Below are 19,556 nucleotides of genomic sequence, written 5' to 3'. Positions count from 1 at the left end.
TTTTAGCCACGCCCCCGACCACGCCCACCCCCTCCCCCTCCCCCCACCTCCCGAAATCGGAGGTCTCAAGGTTGGCAAGTATGTTATAACCTCACTAATGCCTTGCATCGTCTATATTAGATATATAACAACGGGCGGGTGTGGATTTGATAAAATGTTAGTTCGGGTGGATGGCGACGTTTGTGATGCGGTTGCGGATGAAATAATTGCCTATCCGCACATCTCTGATCCGAATGTACATAAACCGAGCACATTTCAGCTCCTTATGTGTTTTATTCTTCAATGTACAGCACAGTTCATAACTTACATGAGTGGACATGTTAGCCAAAAGGCAACATTTCAGCACTTGATAGGGAAGGCTACAGTTTGATAAGCAGAAAAAAAGCATGATTAGAGGATGTGAAAAAAAGCACATTCCATGAGCATGTTTAAAAACTATTTCATTCAAAATGGAAAGACGAATTTATAATTTCTCATTCATTTTTTTTTTTTTACATAATTTAAAAAAAGCACCAGTTTGAATCCATGAAAAGCATTTTCAGTGCTTGAGCCACGGGTGAGCCAAGATGGACGCTTTGCTGCGGTCGCCATAATCGTACAGCAGCTCCTCGTTGGCCTGGATGTCTCTGGACGCCACCAGGATGAGATGGGGGACGCCGTCGATGGCGTGCAGCTTGGTGTGGCAGTTGCCCGCCTTGCTGTGGTTGATCAGCCTCCCCAGGCGGCTCGTCTCTATGGTGGCGTCCACACTGTGGGCGGAGTTAAATGATCAGTCAAATGTCATTTCAGGAAAGTATAGAAACAGTTATTTCTGGGGTGATGACTGACCAGTATGTTTTGGTGTTGTACTGGAAGTAGTACATGTAGCAGCCTGTTTGAGGGTCCTGGGCGTAGCGGCCCTCTCGCAGCTTGGCCTCGGTCAGTTCCAGCAGGTCACCGTGGTACTCCACTACAAAGTCGCCCTTTGTGAACACCCGGGTGGCGAACACACCTCGACCTTTGCCCTCGATCACTCGCACCTGTGGATTATAGACAGCGCCAGTCATTTGTGCTGTCAAGTATGTTGCACAACACAGAACGAGAGATGTCCGATATTATCGGCCGATAATCCATCCATCTTCTTCCGCTTATCCGAGGTCGGGTCGCGGGGGCAGCAGCCTAAGCAGGGAAGCCCAGACTTTCCTCTCCCCAGCCACTTCGTCCAGCTCTTCCTGGGGGATCCCGAGGCGTTCCCAGGCCAGCCGGGAGACATAGTCTTCCCAACGTGTCCTGGGTCTTCCCCGTGGCCTCCTACTGGTCGGACGTGCCCTAAACACCTCCTTAGGGAGGCGTTCGGGTGGCATCCTGACCAGATGCCCGAACCACCTCATCTGGCTCCTCTCCATGTGGAGGAGCAGCGGCTTTACTTTGAGCTCCTCCCGGATGACAGAGCTTCTCACCCTATCTCTAAGGGAGAGCCAACTCATTTGGGCCGCTTGTACCCGTGATCTTGTCCTTTCGGTCATGACCCAAAGCTCATGACCATAGGTGAGGATGGGAACGTAGATCGACCGGTAAATTGAGAGCTTTGCCTTCCGGCTCAGCTCCTTCTTCACCACAACGGATCGATACAGCGTCCGCATTACTGAAGACACCGCACCGATCTCACCATCCACTCTTCCCTCACTCGTGAACAAGACTCCCAGGTACTTGGATGGATGGATGGATAGAGATATATATATATATATATATACACACACATACACATACATATATATATACTCAAGTATTTCATATATATATACATATATATATATGAAATACGAAATACTTGACTTTCAGTGAATTCTAGCTACCGGTATATATTTATTTTATTATATATATATACTCATGTATTTCATATATATATGAAATACTTGACTTTCAGTGAATTCTAGCTATATATATATATATATATATATATATATATATATAGTATAGCAGTTGTGCACTGCACTCTCTAAAAGCCGTATACAGTGGGGCAAAAAAGTATTTAGTCAGCCACCGATTGTACAAGTTCTCCCACGTAAAATGATGACAGAGGTCTGTAATTTTCATCATAGGTACACTTCAACTGTGAGAGACAGAATGTGAAAAAAAAATCCAGGAATTCACATTGTAGGAATTTTAAAGAATTTATTTGTAAATTATGGTGGAAAATAATTATTTGGTCACTTCAAACAAGGAAGATGTCTGGCTCTCACAGACCTGTAACTTCTTCTTTAAGAAGCTCTTCTGTCCTCCACTCGTTACCTGTATTAATGGCACCTGTTTGAACTTGTTATCTGTATAAAAGACACCTGTCCACAGCCTCAAACAGTCAGACTCCAAACTCCACTATGGCCAAGACCAAAGAGCTGTCAAAGGACACTAGGAAAAGAATTGTAGACCTGCACCAGACTGTGAAGAGTGAATCTACAATAGGCAAGCAGCTTGGTGTGAAAAAATCAACTGTGGGAGAAATTATCAGAAAATGGAAGACATACAAGACCACTGATAATCTCCCTCGATCTGGGGCTCCACGCAAGATCTCATCCCGTGGGGTCAAAATGATCATGAGAACGGTGAGCAAAAATCCCAGAACCACACAGGGGGACCTGGTGAATGACCTGCAGAGAGCTGGGACCAAAGTAACAAAGGTTACCATCAGTAACACACTACGCCGACAGGGAATCAAATCCTGCAGTGCCAGACGCGTCCCCCTGCTTAAGCCAGTGCATGTCCAGGCCCGTCTGAAGTTTGCCAGAGAGCACATGGATGATTGGGAGAATGTCATGTGGTCAGATGAAACCAAAATAGAACTTTTTGGTATAAACTCAACCCGTCGTGTTTGGAGGAAGAAGAATACTGAGTTGCATCCCAAGAACACCATACCTACTGTGAAGCATGGGGGTGGAAACATCATGCTTTGGGGCTGTTTTTCTGCTAAGGGGACAGGCCGACTGATCCGTGTTAAGGAAAGAATGAATGGGGCCATGTATCGTGAGATTTTGAGCCAAAACCTCCTTCCATCAGTGAGAGCTTTGAAGATGAAACGTGGCAGGGTCTTCCAGCATGACAATGATCCCAAACACACCGCCCGGGCAACGAAGGAGTGGCTCCGTAAGAAGCATTTGAAAGTCCTGGAGTGACCTAGCCAGTCTCCAGACCTCAACCCCATAGAAAATCTGTGGAGGGAGTTGAAAGTCCGTGTTGCTCGGCGACAGCCCCAAAACATCACTGCTCTCGAGAAGATCTGCATGGAGGAATGGGCCAAAATACCAGCTACTGTGTGTGCAAACCTGGTAAAGACCTATAGTAATCGTTTGACCTCTGTAATATAACCTTTGTTGGCAATAACAAAGTATTGAGTTGAATTTTTGTTATTGACCAAATACTTATTTTCCACCATAATTTACAAATAAATTCTTTAAAAATCCTACAATGTGAATTCCTGGATTTTTTTTTGAAATTCTGTCCCTCACAGTTGAAGTGTACCTATGATGAAAATTACAGACCTCTGTCATCATTTTAAGTGGGAGAACTTGCACAATCGGTGGCTGACTAAATACTTTTTTGCCCCACTGTATGTTGTTGTCACATATGCATGTACAGTAGATGGCAGTATTGTCCTGTTTAAGAGTGTCACAACATTGCTGTTTACGGCAGACGAACTGCTTTACGGTAGACAAAAACGTGACTGCTGCTGTTGTGTGTTACCGCGCTGGGAGGACGTTAATAAACTGCCTAACAATAAACCCACATAAGAAACCAAGAACTCGCCCTCGATCATTCTACAGTTATAACGTGATTGGGCAGGCACGCTGTTTATATTGTGGGAAAGCGGACGTGAAAACAGGCTGTCGACACGTCACTCGGGTCCGCATGGAGCTGGAGGAGGCGTGGCCTCCAGCTCCGCCTGAATTTCGGGAGGTTTTCGGGAGAGGCGCTGAATTTCGGGAGTCTCCCGGAAAATCCGGGAGGGTTGGCAAGTATGTACTATATGCGTACGTATTTTCTATTGTTTCATTGAAAATAAAACAGCAAAGTCCATTTGGCTGTCATCTGTTTTAATTATGAGACACAATTGTGTCAAAATCATGATTTTTTATTTCATGCTTGAAATAAGAAATGATTACTTTTAAAAAAGTAGTTTTATACTTGTGAGTGTTGATGACACAGCTTTGCAACAGTTGATATTCTAGTTTCAAGCATGTTTTACTCAATATAGGTCATCAAATCTCAGCAACAAGCTGTAATATCTTACTGAGATCATTTAGGACCAAAACACTTAAAACAAGTAAAACACTCTAACATAAAATCTGCTTAGTGAGAAGAATGATCTTATCAGACAGAAAATAAGCAAATATCACCCTTATTTGAGATATTTCATCTTACTTAGTTTTTGCAGTGTGTTGCACCGAAATCATTACCTGCATTCCCTCCTCGACGCCGTTCTTTATGAGGTCGTCTATGTGCTTGTGCTCTTCGTTCTGTTGACAGACAAAAGCATGAAGTTACTTGAAGGTTATTGCAGGTGTAAGCACACTGCAGTGGGAACATGCAGTACACTTACTGGCCCCAACATTAGGCATATCAATCTAAAAAGTCAGCATGAGGACCTTTCTGAAAACCTTTGTAGGGGTGTCAAAATGGCCCCGAGTATATTCTAATAACACAATTAAATTAATTATTAAGATATATTACTGGATATTATAACTTGCTTTTGTCACACACAGCTGAAATGTAGATGTTTTTTTCATATATCTTGGCGTATAGTATGTACTGTAATATCATTTTGCATCTTTAATGTGCGAAATGTATCAAAGCAAGCCCCCGGGAAACTTACATGTTTCTGTATTCAGCACAGTAGAAAAGTTTGGACACTCCCCTTTCATTAGATCTCGTTAGGTGTACCTAATTACCTCGTTAGCAAGAAAGAAGTCCTCACTAACCTTTAGCTCGCCTTTAGTTTTTCTATGACTTCTCCTGATGGGAAAGAATTCTGTCACCTTCCTGTTTTGGGTGGCATTATTCTCCGTCCTGAATATTGGAAACCAAATAAAGATTATTCATTGCATCGATAAATGGCATTCCTACGGAGCCCCTAAGGTAGTGGTCCCCAACCACCGGGCCGGGGCCCGGTACCAGTCCGCGGACCGATTGGTACCGGGCCGCACAAGAAAAAAATTAAATAAAAAAATAAAAAAAAATTTAAAAAAAAATTAAATCAACATAAAAACACAATATATACATTATATATCAATGTATATCAATACAGTCTGCAGGGATACAGTCCGTAAGCACACATGATTGTATTTCTCTATTTAAAAAAAATAATAATAATAATCACCCCCCGCCGGTCTGCGGGACAAATTTTCAAGCGTTGACCGGTCCGCAGCTACAAAAAGGTTGGGGCATGGGGGGAAAACATTTTTTTTAGACATGTATCTCGTGCTTAAGAGAAACTTTTTATAAAGTTATATAAAAAAATAATAATAATAATAAATAATAATAATAATTAAAAAAACTTACTTTTTTTTTTACTTTTTTTTTTTTTTTTTTTATAACTTTATAAAAAGTTTCTTGTGCGCACAAGATACAGGTCTAAAAAAAACTTACATTTTTTTTTACATTTTTTAATTTTTTTATAACTTTATAAAGTTTCTTGTGCGCACAAGATACATGTCTAAAAAAACCTTACTTTTTTTTAACATTTTTTTATAACTTTATAAAAAGTTTCTTGTGCGCACAAGATACATGTCTAAAAAAAAACTTACATTTTTTTTTTACATTTTTAATTTTTTTTTATAACTTTATAAAAAGTTTCTTGCGCGCGCAAGATACATGTCTAAAAAAAAAACTTAATTTTTTTTTACATTTTTGAATTTTTTTTAAACTTTATAAAAAATTTCTTGTGCACACAAGATACATGTCTAAAAAAACCTTACTTTTTTTTTACATTTTTAATTTTTTTTTATAACTTTATAAAAAGTTTCTTGTGCGCACAAGATACATGTCTAAAAAAAACTTTACTTTTTTTTTTTACATTTTTAATTTTTTTTTATAACTTTATAAAAAGTTTCTTGTGCGCACAAGATACATGTCTAAAAAAAAAAAAATAATAATTAATAATAATAATAATAAAAAAAACTTACATTTTTTTTTACATTTTTTAATTATTTTTTTTATAACTTTATAAAAAGTTTCTTGTGCGCACAAGATACAGGTCTAAAAAAAAAACTTATATTTTTTTACATTTTTTAATTTTTTTAATAATTTTATAAAAAGTTTCTCGTGCGCACAAGATACATGTCTAAAAAAAAACTTATTTTTTTTTTCCATTTTTTAATTTTTTTATAACTTTATAAAGTTTCTTGTGCGCACAAGATACATGTCTAAAAAAGCCTTACTTTTTTTTACATTTTTTTATTTTTTTTATAACTTTATAAAAAGTTTCTTGTGCGCACAAGATACATGTCTAAAAAAAACCTTACATTTTTTTTACATTTTTTAATTTTTTTTATAACTTTATAAAAAGTTTCTTGTGCGCACAAGATACATGTCTAAAAAAATAAAAATAATAATAATAAATAATAATAAAAAAAACTTACATTTTTTTTTACATTTTTTAATTTTTTTTATAATTTTATAAAAAGTTTCTCGTGCGCACAAGATACATGTCTAAAAAAAAACTTACATTTTTTTTTACATTTTTTTATTTTTTTTATAACTTTATAAAAAGTTTCTTGTGCGCACAAGATACATGTCTAAAAAAACCTTACTTTTTTTTACATTTTTTAATTTTTTTTATAACTTTATAAAAAGTTTCTTGTGCGCACAAGATACATGTCTAAAAAAAAAACTTAAATTTTTTTTACATTTTTGAATTTTTTTTAAACTTTATAAAAAATTTCTTGTGCACACAAGATACATGTCTAAAAAAACCTTACTTTTTTTTACATTTTTTTATTTTTTTTATAACTTTATAAAAAGTTTCTTGTGCGCACAAGTTACATGTCTAAAAAAAACCTTACATTTTTTTTTACATTTTTAAATTTTTTTTATAACTTTATAAAAAGTTTCTTGTGCGCACAAGATACATGTCTAAAAAAAAAACTTACATTTTCTTTACATTTTTGAAATTTTTTTAAACTTTATAAAAAATTTCTTGTGCGCACAAGATACATGTCTAAAAAAAACTTACATTTTTTTACATTTTTTAATTTTTTTTATAACTTTATAAAAAGTTTCTCGTGCGCACAAGATACATGTCTAAAAAAAACTTACATTTTTTTTACATTTTTTAATTTTTTTATAACTTTATAAAGTTTCTTGTGCGCACAAGATACATGTCTAAAAAAAAACTTACATTTTTTTTTTACATTTTTTAATTTTTTTATAACTTTATAAAAAGTTTATTGTGCGCACAAGATACATGTCTAAAAAAAACGTACATTTTTTTATAACTTTATAAAAAGTTTCTTGTGCGCACAAGATACATGTCTAAAAAAAAAACGTACATTTTTTTTACATTTTTTATAACTTTATAAAAAGTTTCTTGTGCGCACAAGATACATGTCTAAAAAAAAAACTTTTTTTTTTTTACATTTTTAATTTTTTTTATAACTTTATAAAAAGTTTATTGTGCGCACAAGATACATGTCTAAAAAAAACTTAATTTTTTTTTAAATTTTTTTATAACTTTATAAAAAGTTTCTTGTGCGCACAAGATACATGTCTAAAAAAAAACGTACATTCTTTTTACATTTTTTTAATATCTTGTGCGCACAAGATACATGTCTAAAAAAAAAACGTACATTTTTTTTACATTTTTTATAACTTTATAAAAAGTTTCTTGTGCGCACAAGATACATGTCTAAAAAAAAAAACTTTTTTTTTACATTTTTAATTGTTTTTATAACTTTATAAAAAGTTTATTGTGCGCACAAGATACATGTCTAAAAAAAACTTAATTTTTTTTACATTTTTTTATAACTTTATAAAAAGTTTCTTGTGCGCACAAGATACATGTCTAAAAAAAACCGTACATTCTTTTTACATTTTTTTAATAACTTTATAAAAAGTTTCTCGTGCGCACAAGATACATGTCTAAAAAAAAAACTTAAATTTTTTTTACATTTTTGAATTTTTTTTAAACTTTATAAAAAATTTCTTGTGCACACAAGATACATGTCTAAAAAAACCTTACTTTTTTTTACATTTTTTTATTTTTTTTATAACTTTATAAAAAGTTTCTTGTGCGCACAAGTTACATGTCTAAAAAAAACCTTACATTTTTTTTTACATTTTTTTTATAACTTTATAAAAAGTTTCTTGTGCGCACAAGATACATGTCTAAAAAAAAACTTACATTTTTTTTACATTTTTGAAATTTTTTTAAACTTTATAAAAAATTTCTTGTGCGCACAAGATACATGTCTAAAAAAAACTTACATTTTTTTACATTTTTTAATTTTTTTTATAACTTTATAAAAAGTTTCTCGTGCGCACAAGATACATGTCTAAAAAAAACTTACATTTTTTTTACATTTTTTAATTTTTTTATAACTTTATAAAGTTTCTTGTGCGCACAAGATACATGTCTAAAAAAAAACTTACATTTTTTTTTACATTTTTTAATTTTTTTATAACTTTATAAAAAGTTTATTGTGCGCACAAGATACATGTCTAAAAAAAACGTACATTTTTTTATAACTTTATAAAAAGTTTCTTGTGCGCACAAGATACCGGTACATGTCTAAAAAAAAAACGTACATTTTTTTTACATTTTTTATAACTTTATAAAAAGTTTCTTGTGCGCACAAGATACATGTCTAAAAAAAAAACTTTATTTTTTTTACATTTTTTTTATAACTTTATAAAAAGTTTCTTGTGCGCACAAGATACATGTCTAAAAAAAACCGTACATTCTTTTTACATTTTTTTAATAACTTTATAAAAAGTTTCTCGTGCGCACAAGATACATGTCTAAAAAAAAAACTTAAATTTTTTTTACATTTTTGAATTTTTTTAAAACTTTATAAAAAATTTCTTGTGCACACAAGATACATGTCTAAAAAAACCTTACTTTTTTTTACATTTTTTTATTTTTTTTATAACTTTATAAAAAGTTTCTTGTGCGCACAAGTTACATGTCTAAAAAAAACCTTACATTTTTTTTTACATTTTTTTTATAACTTTATAAAAAGTTTCTTGTGCGCACAAGATACACGTCTAAAAAAAAACTTACATTTTTTTTACATTTTTGAAATTTTTTTAAACTTTATAAAAAATTTCTTGTGCGCACAAGATACATGTCTAAAAAAAACTTACATTTTTTTACATTTTTTAATTTTTTTTATAACTTTATAAAAAGTTTCTCGTGCGCACAAGATACATGTCTAAAAAAAACTTACATTTTTTTTACATTTTTTAATTTTTTTATAACTTTATAAAGTTTCTTGTGCGCACAAGATACATGTCTAAAAAAAAACTTACATTTTTTTTTACATTTTTTAATTTTTTTATAACTTTATAAAAAGTTTATTGTGCGCACAAGATACATGTCTAAAAAAAACGTACATTTTTTTATAACTTTATAAAAAGTTTCTTGTGCGCACAAGATACATGTCTAAAAAAAAAACGTACATTTTTTTTACATTTTTTATAACTTTATAAAAAGTTTCTTGTGCGCACAAGATACATGTCTAAAAAAAAAACTTTATTTTTTTTACATTTTTAATTTTTTTTATAACTTTATAAAAAGTTTATTGTGCGCACAAGATACATGTCTAAAAAAAACTTAATTTTTTTTAAATTTTTTTATAACTTTATAAAAAGTTTCTTGTGCGCACAAGATACATGTCTAAAAAAAAACGTACATTCTTTTTACATTTTTTTAATATCTTGTGCGCACAAGATACATGTCTAAAAAAAAAACGTACATTTTTTTACATTTTTTATAACTTTATAAAAAGTTTCTTGTGCGCACAAGATACATGTCTAAAAAAAAAACTTTTTTTTTACATTTTTAATTGTTTTTATAACTTTATAAAAAGTTTATTGTGCGCACAAGGTACATGTCTAAAAAAAACTTAATTTTTTTTACATTTTTTTATAACTTTATAAAAAGTTTCTTGTGCGCACAAGATACATGTCTAAAAAAAACCGTACATTCTTTTTACATTTTTTTAATAACTTTATAAAAAGTTTCTCGTGCGCACAAGATACATGTCTAAAAAAAACTAACTTTTTTTTTTACATTTTTTAATTTTTTTTATAACTTTATAAAAAGTTTCTTGTGCGCACAAGATACATGTTTAAAAAAATAAAATAAAATTTATACAAATTTTTTTTCCCCCATGTCCCTTTAGGGGCTCCGTACATTCCTCTCCCCACTGGAGAAACATCACTTATTTCTACACTCACTTTTTCCCTTTGACTCGGCGAGGGTTTCGACTTTGGGATTTTGCCGCCGACACTTTGCGGTCTTCCGCAGGCACAATGTTTGAGTGCGCCGGCGACTCCTTTTGTTGAGGTTGATGTGCAACGTCTTCTTTCGTCTCGTAATTGTGGCTGTCCCGCTCGGCCCCACCCTCTTTGGGTTTACATACATCAGAGTGTGTCTCATTAGGGATGTCTTCAAATCAGAAAGTACACAATTAGCACACACAATAGTTGTATTTATTTGTCACAGTCGGTTATTGTCCACACACCTTTGTTGACTTTGGATGCAGCGTCCACATGATTGACGTCTGATTCGTTGCCTTCCTGAATCAACATGCTTGACGTGTCACTCAGAGGCGATCTGGATTTGCTGGGACTGAGTACACTCGGGAGGGCAGATTGTGCTTTTCTGGTGCAATCCTGCTAACAGGTTAATTATTAAATACATTCAACTGCAGAGTAGAGAATACATGGTCAGGGTTTCCCGCAGCGCTTTGTTGTTAAAGGCGGCCAAACTAAAGTCTTAAAAAATATATAATAATCATTTTGTCCTGTAAATTAAGCATGATGAGTTGAGCATATGTCAGCATGTGACCCCACTTTTAACTCTTTTTGCAAACGCTTATTTACAGTAAGTCATTAATTTGACTGAGTCATTATTTTGACTTAGTAAATATTGACTTACTAAGACTAAGTATGTCACTATTTTGCCTTAGTAAGTCAATATTTACTAAGTCAAAATAATGACATACTTAGTAAATATTGACTTAGTAAGTCAATATTTACTAAGTCAAAATAATGACACTTAGTCTTAGTAAGTCAATATTTACTAAGACTAAGTACCGGTATGTCATTATTTTGACTTAGTAAATATTGACTTACTTTTACTAAGTCAAAATAATGACATACTTAGTCTTAGTAAATATTGACTTACTAAGACTAAGTGTCATTATTTTGACTTAGTAAATATTGACTTACTAAGACTAAGTATGTCATTATTTTGCCTTAGTAAGTCAATATTTACTAAGTCAAAATAATGACATACTTAGTCTTAGTAAATATTGACTTACTAAGACTAAGTATGTCATTATTTTGACTTAGTAAATATTGACTTACTAAGACTAAGTATGTCATTATTTTGACTTAGTAAATATTGACTTACTAAGGCAAAATAATGACATACTTAAATATTACTTAAATATTGACTTACTAATACTAAGTATGTCATTATTTTGACTTAGTAAATATTGACTTACTCAGACTAAGTATGTCATTATTTTGCCTTAGTAAGTCAATATTTACTAAGTCAAAATAATGACACTTAGTCTTAGTAAATATTGACTTACTAAGACTAAGTATGTCATTATTTTGCCTTAGTAAATCAATATTTACTAAGTCAAAATAATGACACTTAGTCTTAGTAAATATTGACTTACTAAGACTAAGTATGTCATTATTTTGACTTAGTAAATATTGACTTACTAAGACTAAGTATGTCATTATTTTGCCTTAGTAAGTCAATATTTACTAAGTCAAAATAATGACATACTTAGTCTTAGTAAATATTGACTTACTAAGACTAAGTACCGGTATGTCATTATTTTGACTTAGTAAATATTGACTTAGTCAATATTTATTGACTTAGTCAATATTTACTAAGTCAAAATAATGACATACTTAGTCTTAGTAAATATTGACTTACTAAGACTAAGTATGTCATTATTTTGACTTAGTAAATATTGACTTACTAAGACTAAGTATGTCATTATTTTGACTTAGTAAATATTGACTTACTAAGGCAAAATAATGACATACTTAAATATTACTTAAATATTGACTTACTAATACTAAGTATGTCATTATTTTGACTTACCGGTAGTAAATATTAACTTACTCAGACTAAGTATGTCATTATTTTGCCTTAGTAAGTCAATATTTACTAAGTCAAAATAATGACACTTAGTCTTAGTAAATATTGACTTACTAAGACTAAGTATGTCATTATTTTGCCTTAGTAAATCAATATTTACTAAGTCAAAATAATGACACTTAGTCTTAGTAAATATTGACTTACTAAGACTAAGTATGTCATTATTTTGACTTAGTAAATATTGACTTACTAAGACTAAGTATGTCATTATTTTGTCTTAGTAAGTCAATATTTACTAAGTCAAAATAATGACATACTTAGTCTTAGTAAATATTGACTTACTAAGACTAAGTATGTCATTATTTTGCCTTAGTAAGTCAATATTTACTAAGTCAAAATAATGACATACTTAGTAAATATTGACTTACTCAGACTAAGTATGTCATTATTTTGCCTTAGTAAGTCAATATTTACTAAGTCAAAATAATGACACTTAGTCTTAGTAAATATTGACTTACTAAGACTAAGTATGTCATTATTTTGCCTTAGTAAATCAATATTTACTAAGTCAAAATAATGACACTTAGGCTTAGTAAATATTGACTTACTAAGACTAAGTATGTCATTATTTTGACTTAGTAAATATTGACTTACTAAGACTAAGTATGTCATTATTTTGTCTTAGTAAGTCAATATTTACTAAGTCAAAATAATGACATACTTAGTCTTAGTAAATATTGACTTACTAAGACTAAGTATGTCATTATTTTGCCTTAGTAAGTCAATATTTACTAAGTCAAAATAATGACATACTTAGTAAATATTGACTTACTAAGTACCGTATGTCATTTTTTTGCCTTAGTAAGTCAATATTTACTAAGTCAAAATAATGACATACTTAGTCTTCGTAAATATTGACTTACTAAGGCAAAATAATGACATAGTAAGTCAATATTTACTAAGTCAAAATAATGACATACTTAGTCTTAGTAAATATTGACTTACTAAGACTAAGTGTCATTATTTTGACTTAGTAAATATTGACTTACTAAGACTAAGTATGTCATTATTTTGTCTTAGTAAGTCAATATTTACTAAGTCAAAATAATGACATACTTAGTATCTCAGGCAACTAGGACTGTTTTATGTTTTGTTTTTACTTTACGGAAAAAATATGGAGATATACATCGTATATTGCCATTCAGCATACAGAGCGGAAAACACAACCAAAAATTGTAGGCTTCTTCACGCGAAGAAGCCGGCCTACTTCACCACAGTCTGTAGTCTATTGCGCCCCCCCCCCAAGGCAGCGATGAGATGGAGACAGGCCAAATTACACTGCACCTTACCCCTACCCACCCCCTGACCCCTGGAGAGACACCACCTTAACTAACAAATATTCTGGGGGAAACACTGATTGTTTTGGTGTTTGACAAATACAAAAAGGTTCATGAGTTTGCCCGACAATAAACCCTTGAAGCCCCTTAAAAGTGTAACAAAGTAATACACAATTACTTTATCCCCACTTTCATTGTCTCAAATACATGACAACTTCACTTATCAATGAGTTTAAAAAATTTCCATTTTTTTGTTAATACAATCCTGAAAGAAATTGGGTTCAAAGTGGAATATTTACATATCTTAAAACAGTGTTCCGGTTATTTTGAAGGTAGAAGCTTTGATGCATTGGTTATTCTTCAGAAATATCATTACAATGTACGCATTATACGTGGTCATTCGGCCAAATCAGTCAAAAAGTGTGGGCAAATATGGACTGCATCATATACACTGCAAAAACTGAAATCTAAGTAAGATGAAATATCTCAAATAAGGGTGATATTTGCTTATTTTCTGTCTGATAAGATAATTCTTCTCACTAAGCAGATTTGATGTTAGAGTGTTTTACTTGTTTTAAGTGTTTTGGTCCTAAATGATCTCAGTAAGATATTACAGCTTGTTGCTGAGATTTGATGACCTATATTGAGTAAAACATGCTTGAAACTAGAATATCAACTGTTGCAAAGCTGTGTCATCAACACTCACAAGTATAAAACTACTTTTTTAAAGTAATAATTTCTTACTTCAAGCATGAAAAAAAAATGATGATGCCGAGCGCATATCATTATGTCAAGATAATGGCACTAGCATTTACTTCATTTAAGAATTTTTTCAACATTTTGAGCAAAAAGCTCTCTTTTTTTTTCTACCAAGAAAAGTGCACTTGTTATTAGTGAGAATATACTTATTTTAAGGTATTTTTGGGTTCATTGAGGTTAGCCAATTTTACTTGTTTTGGAAAGTTTTGACAAGCCGAATTTTCTTGTTCTATTGGCAGATAATTTTGCTTAGTTCAAATAAAAGACCCCTCATTTTTGTATTTTTTTCTTTTTGTTTTTGAACACTGACTTTTTGCAATGTACTTTTTTTGATATCATGTCTTTGTCGTGTAGTAAAGTCATTCAAACTATAACCTACAACACCACCCGGGTACCTAATACAGTATTGTATGTACAGTATTTCTATAGTGTTTTGTATATTGTACAGGATTGCTTATTATTTTTATTGGATAGTAGTCTGTTTATTTCAATTGTTAGTTTTTTCTTTATTACCTGTTGTGTAATTTAATTTATTTTTACCCCATATTTGTTCCCACTACCGCACCTTAAGTTGGAGTCCTTAATCTCGTTATATGCAAATATAATGACAATAAAGTCCATTCTATTCTATTTAAGTGACCTCCGAGAAATGGGTATAAGTTTAGCTTTAAAGCTGTATTTATTTTCCACCATACATCTACTTTTATCCCAATATTTGCAAATAAGTGTCAATATTAAAGTAACACACTGCAAAAACTGAAATCTAAGTAAGATGAAATATCTCAAATAAGGGTGATATTTGCTTATTTTCTGTCTGATAAGATCATTCTTCTCACTAAACAGATTATATGTTAGAGTGTTTCACTTGTTTTAAGTGTTTTGGTCCTAAATGATCTCAGTAAGATATTACAGCTTGTTGCTGAGATTTGATGACCTATATTGAGTAAAACATGCTTGAAACTAGAATATCAACTGTTGCAAAGCTGTGTCATCAACACTCACAAGTATAAAACTACTTTTTTAAAGTAATCATTTCTCACTTCAAGCATGAAAAAAAAAATCATGATGATGGCACTCGCATTTAATTACCGTATTTTCCGCACTATAAGGCGCACCTAAAAACCTCAAATTTTCTCAAAAGCTGACAGTGCGCCTTATATATGGACCAATATTGAGCCACAACAGGTCTTGCAAACCCAGCCTCTACTGTAGCAACTATTCTATAAGCCTTATATATGAACTAAGTTTTAAAATAGGCCATTCATTGAAGGTGCGACTTATAGTGCGGAAAATACGGTAATTTAAGAATATTTTTCAACATATTGAGCAAAAAGGTCTCTTTTTTTCTACCAAGAAAAGTGCACTTGTTATTAGTGAGAATATACTTATTTTAAAGGTATTTTTGGGTTCATTGACGTTAGCTAATTGTAATTGTTTTGGAAAGTCTTGACAAGCCGAATGTTCCTGTTCTATTGGCAGATAATTTTGCTTAGTTCAAATAAAATACCCCTCATTTTTGTATTTTTTTTTCTTGTTTTTGAACACTGACTTTTTGCAGTGTAGTTTCTTTTTGATATCATGTCTTTCTCGTGTAGTAAAGTCATTCAAACTATAACCTACAACACCATCCGGGGTACCTAATACAGTATTGTATGTACAGTATTTCTATAGTGTTTTGTATATTATACAGGATTGCTTATTATTTTTATTGGATAGTAGTCTGTTTATTTCAATTGTTAGTTTTTTCTTTATTACCTGTTGTGTAATTTAATTTATTTTTACCCCATATTTGTTCCCACTACCGCACCTTAAGTTGGAGTCCTTAATCTCGTTATATGCAAATATAATGACAAGTCCATTCTACTCTATTCTAATTAAGTGACCTCCGAGAAATGGGTATAAGTTTAGCTTAAAAGCCGTGTTTATTTTCCACCATACATCTACTTGTATCCCAATATTTGCAAATAAGTGTCAATATTAAAGAAACACACTGCAAAAACTGAAATCTAAGTAAGATGAAATATCTCATAAGGGTGATATTTGCTTATTTTCTGTCTGATAAGATAATTCTTCTCACTAAGCAGATTTTATGTTAGTGTTTTACTTGTTTTAAGTGTTTTGGTCCTAAATGATCTCAGTAAGATATTACAGCTTGTTGCTGAGATTTGATGACCTATATTGAGTAAAACATGCTTGAAACTAGAATATCAACTGTTGCAAAGCTGTGTCATCAACACTCACAAGTATAAAACTACTTTTTTAAAGTATTAATTTCTTACTTCAAACATGAAAAAAAAAATCATGATGCCAAGCGCATATCATTATGTCAAGATAATGGCACTAGCATTTAATTAATTTAAGAATATTTTTCAACATATTGAGCAAAAAGGTCTCTTTTTTTTTCTACCAAGAAAAGTGCACTTGTTATTAGTGAGAATATACTTATTTTAAGGTATTTTGGGGTTCATTGAGGTTAGCTCATTTTACTTGTTTTGCAAAGTCTTGACAAGCCGAATTTTCTTGTTCTATTGGCAGATAATTTTGCTTAGTTCAAATAAAATACCCCTCATTTTTGTATTTTTTTTTCTTGTTTTTGAACACTGACTTTTTGCAATGTAGTTTCTTTTTGATATCATGTCTTTCTCGTGTAGTAAAGTCATTCAAACTATAACCTACAACACCACCCGCGGTTCCTAATACAGTATTGTATGTACAGTATTTCTATAGTGTTTTGTATATTATACAGGATTGCTTATTATTTTTATTGGATAGTAGTCTGTTTACTTCAATTGTTAGTTTTTTCTTTATTACCTGTTGTGTAATTTAATTTATTTTTACCCCATATTTGTTCCCACTACCGCACCTTAAATTGGAGTCCTTAATCTCATTATATGCAAATATAATGACAAGTCCATTCTACTCTATTCTAATTAAGTGACCTCCGAGAAATGGGTATAAGTTTAGCTTAAAAGCCGTGTTTATTTTCCACCATACATCTACTTTTATCCCTATATTTGCAAATAAGTGTCAATATTAAAGAAACACACTGCAAAAACTGAAATCTAACAGATTAAATATCTCAAATAAGGGTGATATTTGCTTATTTTCTGTCTGATAAGATAATTCTTCTCACTAAGCAGATTTTATATTACAGTGTTTTACTTGTTTTAAGGGTTTTGGTCCTAAATGATCTCAGTAAGATATTACAGCTTGTTGCTGAGATTTGATGACCTATATTAAGTAAAACATGCTTGAAACTAGAATATCAACTGTTGCAAAGCTGTGTCATCAACACTCACAAGTAGAAAACTACTTTTTTAAAGTAATCTTTTCTTACTTCAAGCATGGAAAAAAAATCATCATTATGTCAAGATAATGGCACTAGCATTTACTTAATTTAAGAATATTTTTCAACATATTGAGCAAAAAGATTTTTTTTTTCTACCAAGAAAAGTGCACTTGTTATTAGTGAGAATATACTTATTTTAAGGTATTTTTTGGTTCATTGAGGTACGTACTCGTATAGTAGTACAGTTGGCACAGTACAGTAAACGGACAGTTAATATTTAAACATTTAACATGTGACATTTCAAACAAATTTTAACAGAAATAGTTCATGCACATTCAGATGAATTCTTCCAAATTACCATTAAACATTTTTTGGCCGGGCTGTAAATATGCGCGCTAATTGACTGAAAGAACACGCACTTGGCGCGATGATGTCATGTTATCGATGGAAAAATGCATTTTTAGACCATATGATTTGCCTGAGCGGCTAGGAGACCCCGAGAGTAACAAGCGCTTGCCTTGTTGCCTTTCCATTAAGAACAATAAACTACCTTTTAGTATAAGTTTGCTGGTTTCAAGAAATGTAATACTGAGCGCATATCATTATGTCAAGATAATGGCACTAGCATTTACTTAATTTAAGAATATTTTTCAACATATTGAGCAAAAAGGTCTCTTTTTTTTCTACCAAGAAAAGTGCACTTATTAGTGAGAATATACTTATTTTAAGGTATTTTTGGGTTCTGACGTTAGCTAATTTTACTGGTTTTGGAAAGCCGAATTTTCTTGTCCTATTGGCAGATAATTTTGATTAGTTCAAATAAAATACCCCTAATTTTTGTATTTTTTTTCTCTCTTGTTTTTGAACACTGACTTGTTGCAGTGTAGTTTATTTTTGATATCCTGTCTTTCTCGTGTAGTAAAGTCATTCAAACGATAACCTACAACACCACCCGCGGTACCTAATTAAGTAACCTCCGAGAAATGGGTATAAGTATACGTGTTTATTTTCCACCATACATCTACTTTTATCCAACTATTTGCAAATAAGTGTCAATATTAAAGAAACAGGAAGTTGCATCGATCAATGGTGGTGGTTGCTAGGCTGCGGAAGGATATTTACTAGTGGTTTGTAGACTCGCGGAAGGAACTATTTGTTGTCCGCTTTAACCACCAAACATACCTTCTTGCAAGCAGCGGGCAGGTTTTCCTTGATGTCCTCCGTGGTCGTTTTTTGTTCGGGAGTGTTTTCAAGTTTGTTGTCCGTCCTTACCTCATGTTTTTTCCCTGTAATACACAAAACACACCCGGGCGCCACCGACCGTGTTGTTATCCATTCAACCTTGTTGTTTAGCGTCGTTAAAGGCTAGCAGCGAACAACATTGACGACGTTTCCAGTACCTTTTGCCATTTCAGGTTCACAAATGCATTTCTGGTGTGAGTGGCGGTAAATGAAATGTACCGCTCGTTGTCCACTTTTCCCCTCGCTAGTTTATTGTTAAAGACGGCAGCACGTCCAAACTACTGTACGGTGGAAACGTGGTGGAGTTTAAAAACCCACAGCGACTCTGATTGGTTATTTCATACAGGTGGGCGGGGTCATCGCCACTGAAAGGCGTTCTCTCATTGGCTGCGTTGGAGCCCATGTTAAATTGCTGGTGACGGGAAAATATGGGTTTTCCTGGGAAACTTTTTACTAGGCATGTTACACTGGGGAAATATAATTCATACTCGTAACAAGAAAGAGGGTCAGATTCTGGTTAAAAGTGTTGTGATTAGCTATACACGAGAAGTATTATGGAGAGCTCTTTATTATTTACCTCTTGGTCGAACACCGGCATGTTTCTCTCACTTCC

General features: G+C 32.2%; 1 protein-coding gene across 2 annotated transcripts; it reads right to left on the bottom strand.

Annotated features, from left to right (window-relative positions):
* Window positions 1-253: 253 nt before the first annotated feature.
* kmt5ab (lysine methyltransferase 5Ab) lies at window positions 254-19,271 on the bottom strand. 2 transcript variants are annotated; one of them, XM_061928096.1, is made up of 8 exons: window positions 19,102-19,271; window positions 18,884-18,987; window positions 10,716-10,869; window positions 10,429-10,639; window positions 4,953-5,040; window positions 4,431-4,490; window positions 829-1,019; window positions 254-749 (listed from the first exon to the last, which is right to left on the bottom strand). In XM_061928096.1, exons 1-8 carry the CDS (start codon window positions 19,109-19,111, stop codon window positions 539-541), a joined length of 1,029 nt encoding a protein of 342 aa, XP_061784080.1. In that variant the 5' UTR covers window positions 19,112-19,271; the 3' UTR covers window positions 254-538. The 2 variants fall into 2 exon arrangements, with proteins under 2 accessions (XP_061784080.1, XP_061784090.1); XM_061928106.1 differs by having other exon boundaries at window positions 10,716-10,866; window positions 19,102-19,270.
* Window positions 19,272-19,556: the final 285 nt, after the last annotated feature.

This window comes from Nerophis lumbriciformis, linkage group LG03, assembly GCF_033978685.3.
Source record: "Nerophis lumbriciformis linkage group LG03, RoL_Nlum_v2.1, whole genome shotgun sequence".
Classification (NCBI taxonomy): Eukaryota; Metazoa; Chordata; class Actinopteri; order Syngnathiformes; family Syngnathidae; genus Nerophis; species Nerophis lumbriciformis.
Note: the sequence above shows the minus strand (reverse complement) of the source record. Positions and strands in the feature narration are given on the sequence as shown.

Excerpts from the sequence above, each read along its gene's own strand:
- kmt5ab (XM_061928096.1), bottom strand. Across the intron at positions 4,491-4,952 it reads AAACTAAAGGCGAGCTAAAG|AACGAAGAGCACAAGCACAT; the intron begins GTTAGTGAGGAC and ends GTCTGTCAACAG. Across the intron at positions 1,020-4,430 it reads GCGTCGAGGAGGGAATGCAG|GTGCGAGTGATCGAGGGCAA; the intron begins GTAATGATTTCG and ends TATAATCCACAG.